Raw genomic sequence first — 19,474 nt, forward strand, 5'->3', positions numbered from 1 at the left:
GGATGCAACAAAGAATTAAAAGAGAAAAGTTACTTAAGTATGGTTCGTCCATTATTGGAATATGCAAACAGTGTTTGGGATCCTCACCAAGAATACCTAATAAAAGAAACAGATAGTGTGCAGAGGAAAGCAGCAAGATTTGTCACAGGGGATTTCAGGAGAAAGAGTAGTGTATCAGAAATGTTAAAGGAACTAGGGTGGGAAACTTTAAGTAAGAGAAGGGAGAAAACTAGACTTACAGGATTATATAGAGCCTATACAGGAGAAGAAGCATGGGAAGATATCTGTGAGAGGCTTCAGTTGGAAAATAATTATATCGGCAGGACTGACCACAAATATAAAATTAGAAGGAATTTTAGCCGAAGCCATTGGGGTAAATTTTCATTCACTGGGAAGGGTATGAAGGAGTGGAACAGTTGATCCTTTTCCAAAATCTGTACAGATATTCAAACAGAGAATAAACAGCAACAGAGAAAATAACTGAAATGTTAGAGGGCATTCGACCAGTGCAGGTTAATGTAAATAAAAAATGTGTGTGAATAAATTAATTCCATCCCCTGGTCTAAGGAGTTTTTCAGCCAAAGTAGGGGACTGCCTGTAGGGGTGAAGTACAGTGGGGACTTCGAGGGCCCTGGGACCGCTACGGTAGCTGTGAAGGCACTTCAGGAACTCTGAAATGTGGTGGTAAAAGGGCTCTGGTTAAGACGCAGCAGGTCGTTATGCTACTTAGGTTCCAGAATGGGTAAAGGAAAAAAGTAAATAAATGCAATGTAAATTTTAATCTTATACCAGTTGTACAGTATCATTTGAAGTAATTCCACATACTGTATATCAGTTGACTATATTTGTAAGAAGTACAGGAGATATTATAAGTAGAATATTGTAAACAATGTAAATTTATTAATGATGAGCTGTGTGTTTAATAGAAAAAATTGTTAGCGTAAATTATATAATATTGTATTATAGGGAAATTTTATTATCTTGTTAATTTAATATTTAGTGCTTGACAATAATGTAATTTAGTGTACCATTTGTCACCGAGGTAGACACCTCGTTTGCAAATAAAGAGATTTTAATTTTTGATTTTGAAAACCCTCACGGAGTCGCTCACTCACTTAAACCTAAGTAGGAGCGCGGGGTGTTGACAACATCCCAACTATCATTTCACAGTACTACCTACATAAAGAAATGTTTTCCAAAAATGTATTTTAATATGTCTAATATAGATTTACAAACGAAACTAGCACATGAAAATCATAAAATGCGCAATATTCATCTACAAATATCCAAATATACCGGTACGAAAATATTGAAATTATTACTCAATTTCTGCATTTCAGTACAAAACAAATTAATACAACAATATTTTTAATTACACTCAAAGTTTCTGTTATCAGATTGAAGTAAAGGTATGTAAGAATACATTCAACATAGTACAAAGTCAGAAACTTAGTCTTATCACTTTGTGGTTCACATGAAACTTGGTACCGATAACATATTTCATACACATTCCTCATACATTTCAGATACATCACTCTTCAACAGCGATCACAGTACGATTTAGTCTTTACATCTTTGTTTCTAGGGCATACTGTGCACCGTGATTGTTTCGGAGCTCGTTCTCGGACTTTTGTCGTCTTACTGGGGTCACCAGCACCAGTTAGTTTTGCCGCTTTTTCACGAAGGGATTCACTAATTCCCTTCCAAGTTCATGCAAGAACATTCGGCGTACAAGTTTCTTCCCAGGGTTGTTTGAAGAAAATATGATCTGAACGTTAATTCCAGCAATGTCAAGAATACTGCTAATGGCCAGCGTCGACTGTCTCCACTCCTGTTTTAGTCATATTGTACATTGTTGCAATTGCATCATCAAAATGCATTGATGAAAGGAGAACTACGCTGAGACATAAGAGACAATAGTCATGTCTTCCCGGAATCCAAACTGGCTACGGTCCTTCGCACACGTGAACTCCCTCTTATTTTTAAGAAGAGTACCAACTAGAGTCAGTTTCTTTTCACGAACTTCTCTTGCAAGACGAATGCTGCAAAACCAATATCAGTTGTTATGCCACGCCCAGTCCCTTCAATAGGTCGAACTAATCTCTTTACAACTTCTGTCGGTGAGTTATTTACTACGTTTGGCTCATCCGCATGTTTGCCAACGTAAATTTCCATTGACTGAGTGTACCACGTCTTAGCATCGGACAGTGTCATAATTTTCATACCATATTTAGCTGGTTTGCTTCGGATGTCCACTCGACAACTACATCTACCTCTAAAAGGAACAAGTTGCTCGTCAACAGTTGCATATTCCAAAAGTGTGTAATTATTCTCGCAGTTGGAGAGAAGAAGTTCAAAAATCTCCCTAACTGGGGCTAATTTATCAAGTTCCCTTCTCTGATGTCATCAAACCGAACAGCACGCAATCTGATGATTGTTGCATGAAATATATCTTCTCCGAAAGCAGTCTCATCCCATAAGTCTTTGATGTTCAGGGCGATAAACACCTGCCAGTATAAGAATACCACTTTATTTCGGATTCATCGGTATGCTTTGCATCGCGATCTCTCGAATAATGTCCGGCTATATTGTATATCTAAATGTTTGTGCAATTAGTAAAAGTTCTGATCATTACATCATCCTAGAAGAGCGAAAAACACTCGAGCATTGACTTAGCACTTTCAGCACCGACCTTGACACCAGGAAGATGTAACTTAATACTATGTTTTGTTGACGCGTCCTAACGTTCCTGGGAGTGGATCTTTCTTCCACTCAGTCTGCTTATCTTTACCCAAGTAATGATTTCCTCCTTCGTGCTAACCTGAATCATTATCACTCTGTCTGTCATTATCTACTTCACTATCAACATCTCTATCATTGTCCTGGATAAGTTTCTCACAATTGTCGCTTTCTGGACCTGGCTCATCGAAATCTTCTTCACAACTTTCATCTTCTTCTAGAAGTTCGCGTATTCTAGCCTCCTGTCGTTCATAGCTACACATTTTCACAGAAAATAAGACTTTCACCACTCAAGGGAGAACTGTGGCTCGGGCTAACTCATGGCTTGTGAGGGCACTGACATCACTGAATGAGCTGAGTAAATCAGTGGACCTTTTTCAATGACCCCCGTCTAAAATCAGAAATGCCCTAATGACCTCACGAATGTAAGGCCCTATCTGTAAGACATGTAAATATGTAAATGTTACTAGATGTAGTTTAATAATGTCAATTATTTAAGGAGACTGAGTTTTAATTTATTTAAGGTTTTGTAAATATGCATATAGAATGGTCTCTAGATTTAGTTTGAATTTGGTTTTTATTTTAGGAAATTAGTGTTATTTACTTAAGGTGTATTTGCTGTATATTATCTTTCATTGAATCATCTTTAATTAGGGAAATAACCTGTTGATGATAAATAAATCTATTCTATTCTATTAAACCGAGTGCTGAGCAGAAAATGTTACGATAGTAGTCGCTCAGGGATGTGACGACAGCAAACGTGTGAAGAAAGAGCGCAAAAGCCTGTCACTGTGATTCTAATTATAAGCACTCGCTCAACACTTCGAGATCAAGATCACATAGAGAGGTATAAGAGATTACAGCAAGCTAAATGAACTCGATTGCAATATTTAGCCTAAAAAATGAACATGGGTTGTTGTCAACAACCCGCGCGACTCTTTGAGGGTTAAAGACACCACAACAACTTATTCGTCTACTAATGTCATTCCATGCCATCCCTCCTTTGACAGCTCGGAACATACCACTTAGTTGAGAAGCTCTTCTTCCTTCTCCCTAGTCTTCCCAGCCCAAATTTCGCAATATTTTTGTAACGCTACTCTTTTGTCGTAAATCACCGAGTTCAAATCTAGCTGCTTTTCTTTGGATTATATTTTCCACTTTTTGAAGCAAGTAGGCCTACCGGTATTCCTGCGGGTGAAGCTGATTCCTGCTCGTCGTGCCCCTGCATAGGTAATCGGAAATTGAATTTCCGTTACCTAACTGAACGTCAGCATTCCAGAAACAATACAATTCATACAAGATGAGTAAGATGATTTCCAACAATCGGGAAGGACTCGTATCATAGATAATCATTACAATTAATTCTGTAAACATAAAAGGATTATCAATGTGTAAAGAAAAGCTATTACACAACCTTTGTTACACCCACAAATGTGATTTATTATGTGTTCAGGAAACACATAGGGACATTCATCAACGGCGCCCTAAGATCCGAGGAATGAAATTAGTGGCTGAGAGACCTCACGGCCAGTATGGTGGTGCCATCTTTGCCAAACCCGATCTTAAGATTCTTAAGACTTCCATCACAGAAAACAACGTTGAAATAATTACTGTAGAAGATAGTAACCTTGTAATTTCCTCTGTCTACAAGCCTCCCAATGAGGTATTCTCATTTAATCCTCCTGGTAATTTCAGCAGTCGGAAACCATCTGTTATTGTTTGTGATTTCAATAGTCATAGCATTGTTTGGGGCTATTCTCAAGATGATTCAAATGGAGATGCCGTACTAGAGTGGGCAGAATTGCATCGACTATCCTTAATCCATGATAATAAACTTCCTCCATCTTTTAATAGTGGTAGATGGCAACGTGGATACAACCCTGATCTTATTTTTGTGAGCGAGAAATTAGCTAATCAAAGCGTAAATTCAATTTGTACACCGATTCCTAGCACACAACACCGCCCAATTATGTGTCAGTTGGTACCAGCAATCCGCCCACACACCGTGCACTTCAGGCGAAGTTACAACTTCAAATTTCAAGAAGGCAGACTAGCAGAGGTTTACCACAATGCTTGATGAGCGGATTACAACAATTAAGCCCGTTCCAGAGGCATAAGAAGAGTTCTTGGAAGTCGTCCAGTATTGCTCCAGAAAAGCTATTCGTAGAGGATGTAGGACCAGTTACATTCAATGTCTTACCTGGAAACATCCACTTTGCTGAAAGAATATCAAGTCCTTTTCACAAAAGATCCTTTCAGTGACGAAACTATCCATAGCGGATAGCGTGTTACTTCCTCCATTTCAGAATCCAGACGTAACCAATGGATTAAATTAATAGAAGAGCTGGATATGGGAAGAAACAGTTACAACGCGTGGAGGTTACTTAGGCACCTCAGTAATGAAACAACTGAGACCTTAGTACATAGCAACGTTTCAGCAAATCAAATAAAGCTGGGAGAGGATCAAAACAAAAGGAAGGAAAGCTGACTAATCAGGAAAACAGCATTCTCTCTAACCGGTTTGCTATGGAAGATCTACATAGAGCGCTGAATAAATGCAAAAATGGTAAGACGGCAGGCCTTGAGATGATATTTGTATTGAGCAACTCAAAATATTTGGTCCTGTCAGTAAGCAATGGCTCTTGGACTTATTCAACAACTGCATCAAATATTGCAAAATTCCTAAACTATGGAGAATATCAAGAGTCATAGCAATACTCAAACCTGGCAAGAACGCAGGTGATCCGAAGAACTACCGACCAATCTCTTTGTTGTGCCATTTATACAAAATCTTAGAAAGAATGATTCTGGACAGACCATCTGAAGTGATAGACCCATTACTCATACCAGAACAAGCCGGCTTTCGACCAGGGAAAAGTTGCATCTCACACAATATATAGAAGACGGTATGAAAACAACAAAGTCACTGGAGTAGTTTTTGTTGACTTGACATCAGCCTACCATACAGTTAATCACCATATACTGCTTCGTAAAGTGCACCCAAATAATTGAGTGCTTTCTACAGAACAGAAGGTTTTGTTGAATTCGAAGGCCAGAGGAGTAGATGGAAGAACTTAAAGAATGGCCTTCCACAAGGGAGTGTGCTAGCACTTATACATTTCAACATCTACAACAATGATCAGCCTCGCCCACAAGGGACAAATAGTTTTATTTATGCAGACGATGTCGCTCTGGCAGCTCAAGAGGAAACGTTTGAACTAGTTGAAGAGAATCTCTCCCATGCTCTACAAATTCTAAGTGGTTATTACCAAGAGAACCAACTAAAACCAAACCCATCAAAAACACAAGTCTGTGCCTTCCACCTAAAAAATCGACAGACAGCGAGAAAATTGCAAGTGATTTGGGAAGTAAAATATTAGAACACTGCTTCACTCCCAAATATCTTGGAGTAACTCTTGACCGAGCACTAACCTATAGAACACACTGTCTGAATACCAAAAGGAAGGTATTTGCAAGGAACAACATTATCCGGAAATTATCGGGTTCAACCTGGGAACGCATCCTCACCTTTTAAGAACATCAGCAATAGCCCTCTGTTATTCAGCAACAGAATACGCCTGCCCTGTCTGGTGTAGATCTAGTCATGCTAATCAAGTGGATGTCGCCTTAAATGAAACCTGCAGACTCATTACAGGATGTTTGAGATCTACAACACTTGATAATGTTTATTGTCTAGCAGGTATCCCACCTCCAGATATTCGCCGTGAGTATGCACCCAGACTGGAGAAATCTAAAGCACTGAACCTGACGACCCATACTTTATATGGGTACCATCCAGCAACCCAACGGCTCAAATCAAGGAAAAGCGTTTTCCATACAACTGAAAGCCTCACTGAATCGCCATCGAAGTTCAGAATGAATTCATGGCGTTCCGGATCCAGCCACTTTGCAGGATGGATTACGCCTTCCGAAAGACTTCCTCCAATTCACGAGGATAGCTGGTCAACAGGTTGCATTCAGGAGTTGGGGTTTTGTTTGTGACTCCACTCCATGTGAATGTGGTGAAGAACAGACAATGAGCCACCTTCTTGCTTGTAACTTGCGTCCAACTACTTGCTCTCTCCAGAATGTGATCGACGCTACCACGGAAGCTTATAAATTAGCCGCTTACTGGTCACACCACATTTAATTAATTTTGAACTTATGTAGAGCTTAAATCACATCATTACCTGCCATCATCAGAAATGATTAATGATTATCGTACCAGATTTGTTATTGTCCTGTATAATTGTAAGTATAATGTATGTTTCTGACACGATTAAATAAATAAACCGGTATTCCTGGTGATGGTCCCATACACTAGAACCATACTCTAGTTAAGGTCTTGCCAGAGTCTTACATGTCCTCTCCTTTACATCCTTACTACAACCCCTAAACACTCTCATAACCATCTACAGAGATTTGTAGCCTTCATTTACAATCCCATTCATGTGATTATCCCAATGAAGATGTTAACACCTAGATACTTACAGTGATCCACAAGAGGAACTTTTACCACATCAACACAGTAATTAAAACTGAGAGGACTTTTCCTATTTGTGAAACTCACAACCTGACTTTTAACCCCGTTTATCATCATACAATTGCCTGCGGTCCATCTTACAACATTATTGAGGTCATTTTGCACTTTCTCACAATCTAGTAATATATTTATTACTCTATACAGAATAACATAATCTGACAAAAGCCTTCTCTTTCTGATTCCACATATTTACTCACACCATTTATATCTATAAGAAAAAATAAAGATCCAAATGTCCAATAACACTGCCTTCAGGAATTCCCCTCTTAATTATTACAGTCAGATAAAGCTTCGCCTAGTCTAATAGGGAACATGCATGATCCAGGGTTTTAATTAAAATTATGCTAACCTGATTCAAAATTTCATGCAGAATTCAAAAATGTGATCAGAATGTACAAATAATAACTCCAAACATGATAAAAATCTAAATTAAAGTACGAAAATGTCACATGACGCAAGTACGCGATCTCATTGGTCTGACGTCATCGTACAGGTTGACTGAATTAGCAGACGAAATAATACATAGTGTGCTGTGAGGAGCAGGATACACTTTGCGTATTTCTACTTTATGTTAGTGTCTGGTATGGTTAAATTCGAGGTCATACATTGAATAATAATCTCAGTGGTATATTTTAGACTTAAAATGAATCCTGCGCAGACAGTGAGGTAGAAAACTTATAAATGGTGTATAGTTCCGATGTGTAATAGCACATCACATACCATCCCAAACAAATTGTTTATAAATGTTCCAAAGACGCTAAAACTAGGGAGAAATGGATCTTGGCGAGCCGGAGAAATGCTGGTGAACTCTCGTTACTGCCTGAGGCAATGAGCGGCCGAGTGAAGCCAACTTCACTGGCGTGGGGACGCAGGCAGTCTGAGTTGTGCCGCCATGAAGAGAAGCTGTGTTCTCCTGATCGGCGCTATGGCGTGGTTCTGCAGAATGGACCCTGGATGAGACTAACTTACTACGGCCGTTGGAGCTCCTTACGCTGTGATGTTGAGCTCCGTTTTTATTGTGTACGCTACAAGTTCTCTTAAATGAATGGATCTTCGTGTGAAAGGTAGTATCCTGTGCGCCGGTTGCCTTGTTCGCGATTGGACCAAAAACTGTAAGTCTTTCCACTAATTTTACTCATGCATGAAAATCCACGTGAAGAAACGAAAACGAATTGTTTAAGTTACGCACGTTAAAAATTTCCTACATCTGCGAAGATGATTTCTGTTTCGGATAAGGGCAGTGCGTCCATTACGTTACCACGGGTTCGATTAATGAAGCTACATTTTTGCGTGTGAACTATTCTTCAAAATTTAATTTTAGGTTTTATTTTAAATTTTGACCTGAAAATGTAATATTCTCTCTGAAAAGCAAGGAGGGCCTCGCAAGGTCGTTTTCAAACTTTAGTTTTTTCTCGTATGTTCGTTCCAGTTTTAATTTATTCTTTCCTGTTTGTTCATTTTGCCGTTTTGTTTTGTGCCCGGCAAGTGCTATTCGGCTTTGGGCGGACGCGTTGCTTTTGTTGATTGGTATCCCCTAGCAACGTTGTTGTGAGGGAATGGTATTGTAGCTAAGCTTCGGGGTTTGATTTGGCCCGTGCCTCTTATTTCTGCTTTCCATGGTGTGGATGCTTATTTATTTCCGTGTGTATTAATTGATCTGAATTTTTTTTTTATTTTCTTCGTGCGCGAATCATGTTTATTTTTTAAAGGCGATTTGTTTTCTCGTTTACTTGTGAAGAACATATCCTTGCGGCAGCCCCTTGGTGAGAAACGGGTCTTAATTCTGTGTGATTTTAGGTAATTTTAATGTGATTTCGCCTACTGGAACTAGGGGTATCTAATTTTAATCTAAGAAAACGTTTGATTTAATTAACTTCAAGGTAGGTGACCAGTTACAACTAAGAGTTGTAATTTTTGTGAGATCTTATATTCTATTTCTTTCGCATAGAAGTCAACCACTTTGAATTGTTTTGCTCTCAATCTACATTTTATCTCCGTTAAACCAACTTAAATTGATTCACATTTTGGAGTTTTCAAAACCACTAGGAGCCATTCAACATTTTATTGCAGTTTTAACTAATTTAATTTGATCTACATTGTTCTTAAAACTAACTTTTAACTTTGAATTAAAGTTTTGATGCCTAGAAACTGTTGATTTTCATTTCATTGTATCAATGGAGCACTGTCACCGTTTTTTCTTGATTTTGACCACAGCCTTAAGCTAATTTCCCCCGCTTCCGGTGGTAAGTGTGTTTTTCTCCCATTTGCTGCTTACTGTATTGTGTTGCATTTGTTTGTTTTAACCTTTCTATCTTTTGTCCCTCTCTGGTGTTCGCTTTAACTCCCTTGTGGGACGAACGTGCTACCAACCTTCTCACCGGTTTGACAAATAACCCTACTCTAAGGTAAGAGCCTCCTGAAGCCGCAGTGGTCTCTACGGGCCTGGAACCTTCTGCGGAGCGTGGCCCCATTCAAGAAGGATCCCGAGATTATTGGAGCTTCCCAAACACCTTCATTGTCGGCTGGGTGAACCTGCGATATTCAATGCTGGTCACTGGCCGCTACTTGTTGGTTTCTTTTCCTCCACTTAATAATATGCTAAACTTCAGCGGGTAGTCTCACCTGCTCTGAAGTCGTTTATATTTTGAATGTTCGGTCGCCCCATACACACACTTTCGAGCTTTCTGTAGGGAAAGGGCGGCGAACTGGCGTCAGAAACGCTGCGAGGACTGTCCCACTCTCAGTGGTGGTGTCGACTCGCCAGGATCCACCGAAGTTGAGCTCATTTCAGGAGACGCGGTTTCCCGTCGTTCTAACGCAATGCCGTGATCAGTGTTAGCAACCGACCCTCAGCTAGGCGTGGTCCACGAACGGAATATGCGTTCGAAATATTGATGTTCATGTATCATGCAGTTCTTCATCGACCCACGAGCCGAGCGATCCATCGTTCAGGCTTGTTTTCTGTTATTCTCTCTCCGGTGAGTGGAAAACTCTTTGTACGGATTTTCTCGTCACATAGCAAAGAACTGTTTCGAACATTGGCGTTATGCTCAACGTGTCACCTCATATATTTCCCGATGCAGGTAAGTATCCAATGCCTCTGGGGTTAATAAAAAGCTTATATTTATCGAGTAGTGACACCTTGGGTGATTTATTTCAATGATCCATCGCCACACGCACATTCGAGCTTCCAAGGCAACAGCTCTTCTCAGGAGACGCGGTGACTCCCATCCATCGAACGCAGTGTGTCCTCAATCGGGAAGGTGATGCGAACGACAGGAAGCATGACCAACAAATGGGAAGGGCGGCTGGTTCAGAAAGTGATGGAAGCAACTAGAGGGAAGACTATTCTAGATGTGGAGCTGAAATACCAGATGAGGTCTATAGAGAAACCGAAGTAATAGACGGTATTAGTTTGACTCCCATAGGCGACCTGCGCGTCGTGATGAGAATGAAATTGTGATTATGCCGGCACATATACCCAGTCTCTGTGCAGGGGAATTAACCAATTATTGTTACAATTACCCATCCTGCCGGGAATCTAATCTGGAACTCTGTGACCAAAGACCAGCACGCTAACCATTTATCCACTGAGCCGGACGGTGTTATTAGTGATCACGGAGCTGATCTTCTCGTTGTTAAAAATAAAAGTGACAGAAAGGACGGTCGAAAAATTAGGACTATTAGGCAGTACCATATGGCCGATAAGGCAGGCGTGAGGGAGTTTATGAAAATAAAGTATTATCAGCCGAATGCAGTGAATAAACATGTAAGCAGTCTGTGAGATGGGTTTAAAACTGGCAAGGAATATGAAAACAGCTACACAATTTAAAAGGGGTAAGGAATGCTAATGATCTGCTATAATATAACAGAGAAGTAAAGAGATTAAGAAGAAGGTGCAGGTGGAGTTAGACATGGTTGTGGAGTAAAGAAAAATTGAAGGAATTTATTAGAAAATTGAAACTAGTGAAGAATTCAGCTAAAGATAACATGATGTCAAGCATAACTGACAGTCATAAAAAATTAAGTGAAAAACAGTACACTATATGATATATGCATGAATTTTAAATAAAGGGTGCAGATCTCTGCACATGGGGGTATTTAGGGTTTGTAGCAATGATGAAAAGGAGAGACTAGGTAAAGAACGGATAGGGTATCTTCCACATGTGCGAATGCCATAAATGCAGATCAGTGGTTACTATTTGACTGATTGATTGATTCATTGATATTTAAACACAAACAACGGAATAAATGGAATACATATATATATATATATATTCCTATAAAAACAGTGATGAGAGTTCGGACGCGATTGTTAATAAACAAATAACTCCATGTCAAGATCTGGACTCGTCATTTTGAACATAACTGAGTACAGAGCAGTAGCACATCTGTACATTTTTGCATTCACACTTTGCTTTTCCAGGATTCGACTGGTGAAAACCTGAATACCAGAAAGTAATATGCAATGTTGGTCGAAATGAACGTAAAACATTGCCGTTTGACATAGAAAATATGATGCTGGAGTATTGCCGAGTACTCACATTGCACATTTGGCATACTTCCATGTCCAAGTGATCAAGTTGAAGGAATGGGTAAAAGTAAAAAGTAAATTTAGAAATAAAGAGTATCAGTTAAAATTACAAAGTTAATCATAATATATTGTTATTGTTATCTGATCATCTAATATTAGGTTATAATCATTTTAAGCATTGAACACATCCTAATGCTTCACACTTTCGGCTCTGTTTGCTTTGTCAATCCTAACTGGAAATACGAAAATAATTACTTGTATTCAATCAGTATATTCTATTACTACAAGAACTTATTTAAATCGCGGCTGATGGCATCATGAACACCAAAAAATACCACACAGTGGTAGCACTTATTAACACATTACATTTAATTATAGATAACACAAGGCAAGACAGTTGTTTAAACATCCAAGTCAGAATGAATTCTGGCAAAAAGTAGGCTTATACATACCAACTGAAAGGAACATGGAAGCAGATGGCAAAGTCCTGCTTCTACTATAACACAAGTTATCTAATGAAACACTGTTACTACTTGTGAACGTATTAATGGCATTAATTAACAGCAACCACTATGGCACAGGGCACAGCCACATGTCTGAAACATATCCCATACTAAATGCATCAACAATTCACTTCAATGTCACAAATATCAGTATCATCCATATTATCATTTACTCTACTTATTAGCCAATCACTGTCTTCCATGATGCAACGGCAAGTGTTTCCTGCAAAAGACCTTGCCACACACATTGCAGGAAAATCGCCTATCTCGTGTATGCGTCGCATTTGTTTATGACTAGGGACGTTATCACACACAGCGAAGGTATATGGCCTATCAACTGCATGCGTGCGCAGGTGGTCGGTGAGTTTACCTTTTTGGATAAAGGCCTTATGAGACACATTACAGGGGCATGGTTAGATGCGTGCTCTGTCTAAAGGCCTTGCAATATATAAATCAGGAATATGGCTTGTGGCCTGTAGGCGTCCGCTTTTGGTCGGTTAGATCACCTTTCGGGCTAAAGGCCCTACCACACATACTGCAGGAATAAGGTTAGATAAATTTTCACGACGTGCACAGGTGCTTGGTTAGATCAATTTTCTGGCTAAAGGCCTTACCACACAAATTGCATTAACATTTTTTCTCTCTTGCATGTGTACGCAGGTGCTTCGTTAGATTCCCTTTTTGGCTAAACGAACTGCCACAGATATTACACAAGTATGGTTTTTCTCCTGTATGCGTCCGCATGTGCTGGATTATCTTGCTTTTATATCTACAGCGTTCACCACAAACATTGCAGCAGTACGGCATCTCTTCTATATGAGTCCGGATATGAATGGTAAAATGCGACGCATTTCTAAACATTTTCCGGCAGAATGAACACTCAACGTTCTTGGCTTCTGTGTGCACTGTCAGGTTACTACTCTCTGTAAAGCTTTTCTGGGCAATTCCACACGCCTTGACCATGTGGATCATGACGTGCTCAAGCAGGCTGCTTCGGCTACTAAACATCTTTCCGCAGTGATCGCAGATGAAGTGATGAGACTCTTCGTGTACCTTGAGATGTTGGCTGCCATCCGGAGATGGATGATCTGCATTGCTGTCCTCTGGGCTCAATCTGCAGCGACAAATTGAAACCTTGTAAACAAACGTCCGGAGAGTGTCCATTGCCCTACTGCTCAAGATGGCGTCGGGAATGGCATCTAGCTGTAAAAATGAGGTTAGTCCCTTCCAACATAGCAACTGTTAGCGGCGGGAAGGGCATCTGCCCGTGAAAGTGAGGTTAGGCTCCACCAAAGTGGCGACTGTGAGGTTAGGCACATGCTCTCTTATGCAAAATCCGTGAATTGGCATTGCCCCATTATTATACTAGGGGTCAATGACCTCATACCCTGTATCCCCACTACTAGGGGTCAATGACCTCTTGTGAAAATGCAGCACCCATTGTTTTAGAACATACATTTCCCTCATGAATGCAACAATACAAATTATACTTTTACAGTGTTATCGTACCAGTGTAGCATTCTACTATGTCACAATTGTTTCATACCTAATTACACAGTGCAATGAAACAGAGCCACCTTAAATATACTAAATTAGGATCATACAAAGAATTTCGTACTGACTACCATGTATTGCATCAGTCTATGTCTTAGCTGCTTTCCTTAACAGAGCTCATAACAATATGGAAACCACTAATTCTGATGATAACAAGCAGATGAAGTTCCTTTCCCTAACTTTTTGCACTTCCACATCATCTTCAGGTAATACTGTCCTAGATGTTACGATGGGGACAAAGAGCATGGCTTAAGTTGTAGTGTTTTATTAAAATGTTCTCATAACCTGAAATATCCTTTGAATCGAAATGCAAGATGCCTTATCCTTGAATATCCTTACAAGTGTTCCTATGAAACTGCAGCTAAAATGAGCATGAAAATCAAAGCTTAAACCACAATTCGATACAACAGGACATTGAAAGGCACCACAGCATCGCCTTAGAAAATATCGAAATATGCATACCAAGCAAATTACAGCTGCTATGGACAAGAAAGGTAGGAGCTACGAGCTGCAAATTGTAGACGGTGAGTACACATAAACACAGGAATCCCCGTGCAGGTTAGTCCAAACTCGGCTGAATATTGTAGATTGGCTAGCAAATGCATTCGGTAGCGTTTAAATACTCAAAACAAAACACTCCACGCACCCATGGCAGTTCAAGTGCAGTAAACATGAAGGTCGATAAGTAATCCGTGCTCTAGACTTAAATATCTTTCACAGTGAGCACATCGAATGAGGCTGCCACAAATTTCACTGTAGACGATAACACTATTTTATCTGTGATGAACTGTACCATAATTTTAAATGGGCGGAAAAAGAAAAGCATCCGCTGGTTACACCAATCCAGTACATTTTGCAGGGATCAGTTTCTTGTAAAATTCAGCACCTTCTGGAACTGTCTCATCTTTATTTCCTGTCCATGAATCAACCATAATAAGAATTCTATTTCTATCGTGCAAATCCGGCCATAAGATTTGTTACAGGAATACTTTCAAATCCAGTTTCGTCATGTTGGGTGATTTAATAGCACATGCCTTCACACTGGATAATTCAAGTGCCTTGCTTGGTGGAAATTTCCCACTGGGTTCCCAGAGAACATACACGTGTGGAAAAAGGGTGCCATTCGTTAAAATAGCAGGCATTATCGTGTATGAATGGGTAGTTGCTGCAACTGAACCCACGATACCATACATCGACTTTGCTCCCTTAACGGCAAGAGTTCTCCCAGAACTCAACTCTTTACGTATTTACGTTAAGTATCTGCTCTGGTATAAAATTATACTCATCAAAAAGTGACTTCCTTCCGTAACAAACTCAACAGTTCTCTTCTATATCAGAGGCATCACCAACAGATCTGCTGCCAACTCTATGCGTGACCTTGCAAGAAATAATCTTGTTTCTCTCCTACTGCTGCAGGTATTATTTGGAATCTTTAAAGGTCTTGCTTACATCAATTTATAATTTAAAAGATATCGCCCAGATTCGTAGCGTTCGGTTGTGTATAACTGCACGCTGTTTTCTCACTGCAATGAACTGATCACGAACCTCGTTATTTATTCCTTCTTGTAGCAACTTCCTGCTTCTGCCAAGTTATTTCAGCGTCTTTTCGAATATTTTCAAAACTTTCTTCTTTTTATTTGTCATATTGTGCCATTTCGGTAGTGAATACGACCCGAAGGATACTCCAGGAGGGCAGCACTGTGGAGGATGATATCCTCTTGACGGCTATATCCAAATGTTTTAAGCTTCAGCCAAGTGACCTTAACGAAATGTTGTTACAGTCTTCCTTTCTGGTGATGGAAAATACGAGAAGCAAGTGGCACATAAAGCTGGACAGCTTTGTGGAGTCATCTTATTTTCTAGCTAGATCATCCCCATGACCTCCATCGGTGAATTCTTCATGTATGATAGGAGTTGCATACACTTCAACAAGAACGTCTTCATCAAAGAGCTATTCCGAGTCTACTCCTTTCTTTGCGCTCCAAACTCCCTCCACTTCTCCTTCCAGCGGCCCATCCCATGTCAAATTGCACTGAATATTGTTTCTGATGTTCTGAAACATAAATACACTGGTCTCGTCAGCGACAACAGGAGGGTACTCTTCCTTATTACCTTACGCTGGGATCTGATACTCACACCGGCTAAATATTGTAAGTAGTATAATACAGGGATTCGGCGGCCACCACCACCACCGGCTCCCAGAGGCCTCCTCCACCACCACCACCACCACAGCCAGAGGTTTCCCAGAGGTCTCCTCCACCACCCGCGGGAAATTTGAAATTTGTAAACAAAGCCACGTGCATTTTGAGCATTGTTTGATGTGTTCAGAACAAAAGTACAACTTCAATGATTTACCTAGTGTAAAAATCAAAAACACACTGTGCACATATCGCGTAGCTATCTCGCTTCGTAAACGATACACCTTTAATGATTTGCCTAGTACGAAAATCAAAAACACACTGTGCACATATCGCATAGCTAACTCGGCAACACTTCAAACGATTTGCTTAGTGCGAAAATAAAAAAATCTATACCGCGTAGCTAACTAGTTCACCGCACTGCTAAGACGCTTAGTAATTGCAAATACACTGATATATGTCATGCGAAAATCAAGAAAGCACACTGCGTAGCCAACTCGTTCGGTCACACTGCAAATACATTACGATACGTTACTCTTTTTTCTCTAGAAACACACACACACACACACACACACAAGAATGTTGCGAGATACTACATACTTACATGTTAAAAATAGGGGGCGAAAAATCATAAATTATATGTACACAACATGTTGTCTCCTCCAAGTTGTAAGACGAAATAGACGCAGTACTGCGAGTTTCCGCTATAGCTAGCGAACGGAAGTAGCATGATATCTCAGCAAAAAATACGCGTGAGCTTGCATACACGCAAGTCAGACACAATGATGGATACCGCGATTCAAATCCTGGCAACTTATGCCATCAGGAAGGGCATCCGGCTAGATCATGTAATTACACGTTATGACGATCGCGCAGGTCCCTCGCCTAGCATTTGCTATTTTTACGGCTTCCGACAGTAGGGGTTCGAACCCGCTATCTCCTGAAGTAGCGAGAATGATTGCGGGTACAAGAGTGTTGAGGGTGATTCATCTGTCGGATGGAGGTGATAAGCCTTGTGCAGGCTTCATCGGAAGGAGTAGGCTATGTACCGGCACCGGGACATCTAGTTATAAAACCCGCTACAAGAGATTTGTCGCGTATACTGCGATTTAAAATCCTAGTCCTTTAACGTCAGGAAGGGTAACCGGTCGTAAAACTATGGTGTATGATGTAAGAGGCTAGATACTAATAGTTTATGCTTCAAGAAGGGCATCTAGCTATTAACCAATAGTTTGTGGTGTGGGACACAAGATACTGCAATTTAAAATCTTGTTTCTCTCATCAAAAATAACACCCGGCTGTAAAATTAATTCTTGCGATTTAAAATCTTAGTTCTCGCGTTAGGAAGGGTATCTAGCAGTAAGACAGCTTCTCGCGAGTTAAAATCTTAGTCCTCGCGTCAAGGAGGGTAAATAGCCGTAAAACCATGGTGTATGATGTAAGAGGGTAGATACTGTAATTTAAAATCTTATTTCTTGCATCACGAAGGGTAACTAGTCTTAAAACAAATTCTTGCGATTTAAAATCTTAGTTTTGCGTCAGGAAAGGCAACCGGCTGTAAAACAATAGTTCGTGATGTGAGACACTAGATACTGCGATTTAAATCTTAGTTCCTGCACCAAGAAGAGCATCTAGCTGTAAAACCCCGATTCTCGTGTTAGAAAGGGCAACTAGTTGTAAAACAGATTCCTAATCCCAGTTCTTTGACGTCAGGAAGGGCAACCGACCGTAAAACAATAGTGTATGATGTAAGAGGCTAGATACTGCTAGTTTTGTGTCAGGAAGGGCAACCACTTGTAAAACAATAGTTCGTGAAATGTAACACTAGATACTGTGATTTAAAACCAAAGAAGAGCATCCAGCTGTAAAACCCCGATTCTCGTGTTAGAAAGGGCAACTAGTTGTAAAACAGATTCTTAATCCTAGTTCTTTGACGTCAGGAAGGACAACCGACCGTAAAACAATAGCGTATGATATAAGAGGCTAGATACTGCTATTTAAAATCCTAGAAGGGCATCCAGTTGTAAGACAGACTCTTGTGATTTAAAATCTCGCGTCAGGAAGGGCAACCGGCCGTAAAACAGATTCTTGCAATTTAAAATCTCATGTTAGGGACACTCGGCTGTAAAACATATTTTTAATCCCGGCCCTGTTACTTTAGGAACCACATCTATCTGTAAAAAAGGAGCTCCAAACATTTACAGTGTTAAGCTTTAGTAGCAGGCTATGTGCTCACACCGGGTTACATTTTTGTTCCACCGCATAGAACACTGTCTTTGAAGTTGTATCGGCGCAGTCAGTCAGAGCGAGGTAGAGAATGCATGCGTTGACTGAAATTGTACACTCGTCTTCCGGCTGTAGTAACCTTGAACAAGGTCACTGCGTACATGATAAGCTACTTGTAACTCACAGAACATTTTCTTAATCGTGTTAGTAATTCCTTCTGGTGTAAGTTCCTAAGATAAAATATTATGATTGTACGGAGAGGGTATAACCTAGTGCTAGCACATAGCCTACTCCTATCGAAAGAGCTTGCACGGCGCCGGCACATAGGCTACTCCTGTTGAAGGAGTCTGTACAAGGTTTAACGTCCCCCTCATCAACAGCGTTATATACCCTAACTTAATGCTGGCTTTTTGCACACCCTCTAGTTATTCGAAACTACCTAAGAATGTAATATACAATAGTAGGGAGAGGGTAAAACCCGGTGCCGGCACATAGCCTACTCCTACTGATGAAGCCTGCACACGGCCTAACGCCTCCATCCGACAGATGAATCACCACCAACATCTTGTACCCACAATCAGTTTCGGAGAAGCCTGCACCAGGTTTAACGTCCCCATCAACAGCCCTTACTTAATTCTGGCTTTTTGCACACCCTCTGGTTATTCGAAACTGCCTAAGAATGTAATATACAACAGTAGGGTGAGAGTAAAACCCGGTGCCGGCACATAGCCTACTCCTACCGAAGAAGCCTGCACAAGGCTTATCACCTCCATCCGACAGATGAATCACCATCAACATCTTGTACCCGCAATCAGTTTCGGAGAAGCCTGCACAAGGTTTAACGTCCCCATCAACAGCCCTTACTTAATGCTGGCTTTTTGCACACCCTCTGGTTATTCGAAACTGCCTAAGAATGTAATATACAACAGTAGGGAGAGGGTAAAACCCGGTGCCGGTACATAGCCTACTCCTTCCGATGAACACTGCACAAGGCTTATCACCTCCATCCGACTGATGAATCACCATCAACATCTTGTACCCGCAATCAGTTTCGGAGAAGCCTGCACTAGGTTTAACGTCCTCATCAACAACCCTTACTTAATGCTGGCTTTTGCACACCCTCTGGTTATTCGAAACTGCCTAAGAATGTAATATACAATAGTAGGGAGAGGGTAAAACCCGGTGCCGGCACATAGCCTACTAATACCGATAAAGCCTGCACACAGCTTATCGCCTC

General features: G+C 40.5%; 1 protein-coding gene across 5 annotated transcripts in view; it reads right to left on the reverse strand.

The window, feature by feature from the left end:
- Positions 1–19,474, reverse strand: part of LOC136875107 (zinc finger protein ZFP2) — a 215,706-nt gene that overhangs the window by 71,341 nt on the left and 124,891 nt on the right. For 3 of the 5 annotated variants that reach the window (XM_068227991.1, XM_068227989.1, XM_068227990.1), the window contains exon 4: positions 12,124–13,433. The exons of the other annotated variants lie outside the window; for them this stretch is intronic. In XM_068227991.1, coding sequence (XP_068084092.1) covers positions 12,947–13,433 — 487 coding nt within the window. In that variant the 3' untranslated portion in view covers positions 12,124–12,946. Of the gene's footprint in view, positions 1–12,123; positions 13,434–19,474 lie in introns of those variants that run through there. 5 annotated transcript variants of the gene reach the window in all.

Source organism: Anabrus simplex, chromosome 5, assembly GCF_040414725.1.
Source record: "Anabrus simplex isolate iqAnaSimp1 chromosome 5, ASM4041472v1, whole genome shotgun sequence".
Taxonomy (NCBI): Eukaryota; Metazoa; Arthropoda; class Insecta; order Orthoptera; family Tettigoniidae; genus Anabrus; species Anabrus simplex.